The sequence below is a fragment of the Parasteatoda tepidariorum genome, chromosome X2 (genome assembly GCF_043381705.1).
Source record: "Parasteatoda tepidariorum isolate YZ-2023 chromosome X2, CAS_Ptep_4.0, whole genome shotgun sequence".
Taxonomy (NCBI): Eukaryota; Metazoa; Arthropoda; class Arachnida; order Araneae; family Theridiidae; genus Parasteatoda; species Parasteatoda tepidariorum.
In genome coordinates this window covers 12446905-12453248 of record NC_092215.1, presented here as the reverse complement: position 1 = coordinate 12453248, position 6344 = coordinate 12446905, and the positions used below count along the sequence as shown (strand labels likewise).

At 29.9% G+C, this 6344-nt stretch overlaps 1 protein-coding gene across 1 annotated transcript in view; it reads right to left on the bottom strand.

The window, feature by feature from the left end:
- Positions 1-6344, bottom strand: part of LOC107452704 (nephrin-like) — a 422126-nt gene that overhangs the window by 25430 nt on the left and 390352 nt on the right. The window contains exon 19 of the mRNA XM_071188109.1: positions 232-374. Within this exon, the coding sequence (XP_071044210.1) occupies positions 232-374 (143 nt within the window). The remainder of the gene's footprint in view (positions 1-231; positions 375-6344) is intronic.

Genomic DNA, 6344 nt, shown 5'->3' with positions numbered 1-6344 from the left:
TATATATATATATATATGTAGGTGTGTGTGTATGTATGATAATGTATGCATATTTTTCTAGATTGGTTAATAAAACAAAAATTTCGCATTCATCGAAAAAATCGAAAAAAAAGGAATTATAAGAAATTTTCAGAGCGAAAAAAAATTCTATTTTCTATTTGCAATTAAGTTATTCTTTAGAGAGTATGTTGAGCAAAATACTGTAAAAAATGTTGAATAAAATATACGTACTTGAAAACTATCGACATCCAATCCATCATCAGGCATATCAACTGAAGCTCCACTTAAATAAAACGGTGCATGATCTTCGGGAGGGATTTTCTTGGACATCTTTTCTCTAGAAATCTCCTCATCACTGACTGGAGTCCCTGTGGCTAAAAGATGAAAATATGGCAATGACATACAACCATATAACAAAGATATCCCATTAAATATAACAGATTTTATATATTTTTTATTTCCCTCGCTGAGTCTTTTTTCGTACATTTTCAATAGAATTTTATGAATACTGTTCGTAAAAACATGTCATTTCAAAGAAACTTTTTCAGCCAAAGATAGAATCATTAGTTCAGTCTAGTTATTTTTGAATATTTATAGTTGAGCGTTAATGATTCCAACTTGAATGATCGATAATATTTTCTTTAGACTCAAGTTTTAGGAAAGGAATTCAAAGAGTAAAGCTTTGTTTTGAGTGGAAGTTAGAATAGTTCTTTCGATTCATTTGAATTTTAATTCAAAGGAAAAAAATGTATTGAGGTAAAAATGTTCATAAAAATAGCTTCAAGATGTAAAACTTTTGCAAGTTTGTGTTCAAATATTCACAGAAAGTCACAGATACTTTCGGGTATACACTTACTAGCATAATTTTGTTGTAGAAACTCATTTATTTGAAAATTTTAAGATATGCATCTTTAAACACTTTAATTTCTAAATAAATGACAATCCTTTATGTAAAATATTAATAATCCTATCTTTAACTATTTTGTATTTATTTTCCTTAACTTATGAAATTCTTCAAATCAAACCTAAGCCTGGGAAATAAGATTTGTTATTATTTTTTCATTCGAAGCATAATGAATGAAAAAAAACCCCACATATTTATAAAAAGAAATTTTTGAAGGAAAATTTTCGAGAGCTATTGTTGGTGGTAAACAAACAGCATAAGACATGAAATTTAAAGTTCTAGGATTAAAAAAATACTTTGATTCATATTTTTACAAAAAAGGTGCTATCATAATAATATCATGGTCCAAAGTAACATTTTTTTACTTTCAGTTGTTTATTGAAATAAACAACATCATAACTGATATATTAGAGATGGAATATTAGATTTATGGCCATAATTTTTTGACGAAGAAAATGTTTTTCTAACTTGCGCACACACTAAAAGACCAAAAGTAATATCTATGCTTTAAATCCTTATTAAAAATAATACCAATCATGTGTGTACATTGAGGTAGCAAATCATTAAGTGAGGAGAAACAAACACGCTATCGAAATCTAACAAATCATGATATAGGAAGTTGAATGTAGTAAATAACAAAACAGGTTTGCAGGTGGAAACACTGAGGAGTTGAAGGACTATTATGAGAAACACTAAGTTTTAATCTCCAGTTAACATGTTGATGTTCTAAACGAACATGAACTTTGAGTTTAAATTCAATGAGCAATTTTAGTCAAATAATATTATTTTTCATAATATTAAAACTTACATTACAAAATGTTCTTTGCATTTAGTTTGGTTCAGTTTTCATATTTATTTTATTTTTCATGAATTTCAAAAATTTGATATAATTTGTATATCTTGTTATAATATAACTTAACGAAAATTCAATTTTTATAATACGAGTACAAGGCTTACAAACTTTTAAAAGGATAATATAACCCTCTGTTAAGCATTGAATTCAAAATTTTAGAATTCAAATCTTAGTTAAAAACCAAATGATCCATTTTCCGAACATTTCAAAAGTTTTAATTTTAGATATCAAGTGATTTATTGAGATATGCCGTGTGCGTTTTTTTCAATTGATTTTATACTAGTTATTCAAGTTAAACAATTATTCCTGAAAGAAAACAACTACAGTAAGCGAATCGCAATTTTATTAAAAAGATATTTGTCTTAATGGACACTGGAATTTCAAAAATAAATTCCCAAAAGCCAGCAAATCTTGAATTTTTAATAAGTACATAAAGTGGTCCAGTTTCAACAACAAACAAATCTGTGACAAATTAATATGATTCTGGGTTTATCTAAAACCACAAGTGGAAATGTTTCTAAATAAAGCGTGAAATTCGCACACCTCTTTCCTGATGACTCTTAATGAGTTCCTATACATCACTGTCACAGATCATCCCCTCCCAATCACTACTACCCATGCACCCTTCAGTTGCCCCAATGGACCCGAGAAGGCCACTAAGTGGTTCAGATTACTTTGGGCCACCAGGTCCTTAAAGAGTTCAGTAATATTGCCGATGGTTATCGACACAAATATCGGTAAGATCAAAACTTATGAAAGTCATAGTTAAAATATCTCACCCGACCCATTGGTGAAAAAACCAGTATGTATTTTTTCATTTGCGGAGTAAGAATATAGCACAAATGACCCTACGAAAGACTCACTTTCGCGGGAAACTAGTTAATAGTAACCTGATGTTATAGTTGAATTAAGAAACTGGTCACCATCCAATAGTGATCAAACGAGTATCGAATCCATGGAGTCTAGATCCATGGATTCGATACTCGTAGATACTTTAGGATCCATGATCGAATCAAAGCGTGTTTTGCTTGCAGAACGATGTTAACCACTTCCCCTAACAATTTTTTGGTAAACAAAATGCAAAAAATCAACATATTTTTTTTTGATTTCATTGATAAATACAAGGAACTAAAACAAAACTTAATACGCAAGTTCTAAGTTGAAATTTTAATTTTTTTCTGTGTAAAAAATATTTAATTTACCATCAGTTTACTATCCCAAATTATCTCGGACAAATGAAAAAAGTTAAATATTGGTCTTTGTATATGTTCACATTTTCATAATCTGAAAAATCATCTGCATTACTTTTATTTTCGCTCGCAAAAGCAATTTTTCTTAGTTAATTCATCAACCATCGTATATAGAATTGTACAAAACACGCCTGCAGTCCTACAAACAGCAAAATCCCAAACGAAAATTGGGAAACTTCCAATAACAGCAGATTATTATTATTCTTTGTTTTGCTTCCGGCTGAATAGAAGCATGATAAAGCAAAACATATTGACGAATTCTGCTATGCCCGAGTTTACTCGGGATAACAAATATTTTCAATAAATACATACCCGAGTTAACTCGGGATAATTAGGGAAGCGGTTAAAAAAACGTCAGATATCGCGAGTTCGAAAGACCGCTGGAGGAAAATGAAATTTGTTCTGATGGGAAAGTTTGCATGCTTTGGAAAACCGATGTGCTTTTTCCTGGCCTGTTTATTTCTTTATTTTAAAGTTTATTTCGGACATTTAAAAAGTAATTGCACATAATTTTAAGAGTTCATTTTACTATTTTTCTCATTCTCTTTATGGAAGTGTTTCTGATTGAATATTTGATGTCTGCTAGTTTTTATATGACAGACCGATATAAAGTTTGCAAGAGTATGGATGTGTTGCGTTGTGAAGAGTAAAATACTCTCGTTGAATATGTTTTTTAGAAAATTAAGTGCTGTTTAGTTTAATTGATTTTATTTTCTTCATTAATAAATGATTTTTGTAAGTTCAAAGATAAGTTTTAAATAAAGTTTGCTTGGCACTTTAAGTTACGTACGAAATTATTACAGTAGGGATGTACTTGATTAGGTTAAACTTCTTTTGACATAAATTTGTACTGGGCTGATAATAGACTGATAGCGAGAGAATACTGAGAAAGATAAGTACACTCTCATACACAGTGCTTTTTTTTCCTTTTGCTGATATTCTAAACTATTTTGCTGAAATTCTGAACTATTCTAAAGAAATTATTTACGGTAAGGTGATGACTTTCAAGTGGCTGTTATACTTTATTGAGTTTTTTGGCAATGATAAAGTTAAATTTTAAGATCAAAAGGACTTTTCAATGTATTCCCAATGATGGTAAGAATACATTCTTGTTAATGATAGTTTTTTTCTTTTCTGATTCTTGTGATCTATTTTATTTTCATGATAAATTTGTTGCTACCGAGTGAATCAAAGGAAAGTGTTTTATTTTTTTTTATTTGACGCCTTTACACATTTTGCTTGCTTTTAGCGCGATGTCTAATATGCATAACGATGCTACAAAAAAGACATTGTTAGATAGTTGCTTTTTAGGTACGAAAGATCTACATATTTGTCAGCAGAAGCCGGATGAACCACGAGTATTAATTGAAAATAGCTATGTTTCTTTCAATTTTTGTCTGTAAATTATTGTTTTAAAAAAATAATATTGTAAAAGCTGAAAGGGAAAAGTAAAACTTCGAGTTAAGTGCATATAAAAACAAGGAGTGAAAGCTCAGTTTTAAAATCAAATAAGAAAGTGAAATTTGATGAGCCCACAGAATTGAAAACGCCAGAAGGCATTATGTAAAAATGTCGTGAAGGCATGAATTGTGGTCTTCTTGATATATTTTCAAAACTATTCTGGAGAATCTGTAGAATATCATGTCAATACATAATTATTTTATGCTTTTGAAAAAGTTTGTTGTTGTTGTTGTCGTAGTCCACTAAGGAAAGGGGTGCGATTTTTTTTTCAGTGGAGTTATCGGCTTCTGCAACACCCATGCGTCACACGCGTTTAAAGGGTGGACCCATTCACATATCCATTAATTAATCCACAGGTCGTACTTTTAGCCTGAGCCAAAGAATGATGGATCTCCAATGTTCAGTACACCCAGAAGTATAATTTGTTATGGAAACTGGGAGGACGTTGGGATCCGACAGATTTAACGAGCACCAGTCACCATTTACTACACGGGGTGCTTACTCCCTGCTAGATTCAAACTCCCGTTCTCACAATCGTGAGCCCAGCGTCCTGCCAACCAGGTTATCCCCGCCCCAAAAATTTTAATTATTTATATATTTCTTAAAATGATATTTTCATAGTCTTCTAAGTGAATACTACTTTTTTCCTTCCAAAGATAAGATCTAGAAAGCAGCTGAAGAAATCATAAACTCCGTCCTTTAAGAATGTACCTATCAAACGCCTATATTCCAAAAATGGAACATTATTAAAGCGAATTTAATTTTTTTTCACCCAATTTTACTTTATTTTTTTGTCTTTAGATGTTATTACTATCGCTTTCTCTGTCGTGCTTTTTCGTTTTAATTTTTGGCAGAGATTATAAGAATTCATAATAAAGATTGGGCTGAGCAAAACATCCTGCATATTTTATGATGATATTTTGTGTTAAATATATAGTTCCTCAGAAGTATACGTTCAGTCATAAAAGTAATAAGGAAAAAAATAATAACGTTGAATTCAACATCATGAATTGGTTGCAAAATTATTTCGAGTTCAACGTTCGCTTAAAATAATGTTTATAAAATAGCATCAAAGTAATATATATGAGACTATTTTATGAAACTATGCATTGAACTAACTAATATAATTACCACCTAATTTAATTTTATGTCACCAAGAGCTGGTTAGGTTTTATTATGTGACAAAATTTACAGACATATAAATAAATTAAAAGCCTGTTTTAAATAAATGCCATTTATTTTTAAAATTCATCTTTTCTTTTTTGTAATAGAAGTTTATAAATTTCAATATATAAAATTTTTCACCTCCTATTTTATCAAAGTGTTGAAAGTTTTCAAATTTGTCTAAAAGATATTTCCTGATTAGAGAAATTGATAGTGGAATAAAATTCACGGAAAAGTTGCTCCAAGCACTTTCCAACATATAAAAACAAACGAAAGTTTAGTTTGATACAATTTTTGACAATGACTGAGCCAACACTCATTTTTTTCATACATTCTATTTCTTTTAGCAGGATTGATAAAATCCTCAAGCAAAAATTACATTACTGAAACAAAAAAATATATGTATTTCACGATCGCTTGCTCGCGAATGTCTTAAGGAATCTGAATTTGTTTACGATAATTAAAGTAAGAAGTTAAAATTATAGCAAAGAATTAATATTCAATCAAATCTATTAATATAGCTTATATCTAATCTGTAGTCTTCTGAAAGCTATTCTACAAAGTGTGGTCTAATAATGATTTAATTGTCTTAGACAATGTGATGCCGTGGTGTTAAGTAGCATTGAAAAGTGATGTCATTAAGGTCCATAATTATTTATTTATTGTCCAGAGACCTTTCTTTCATATAAAATGCCTTATATATATATATATA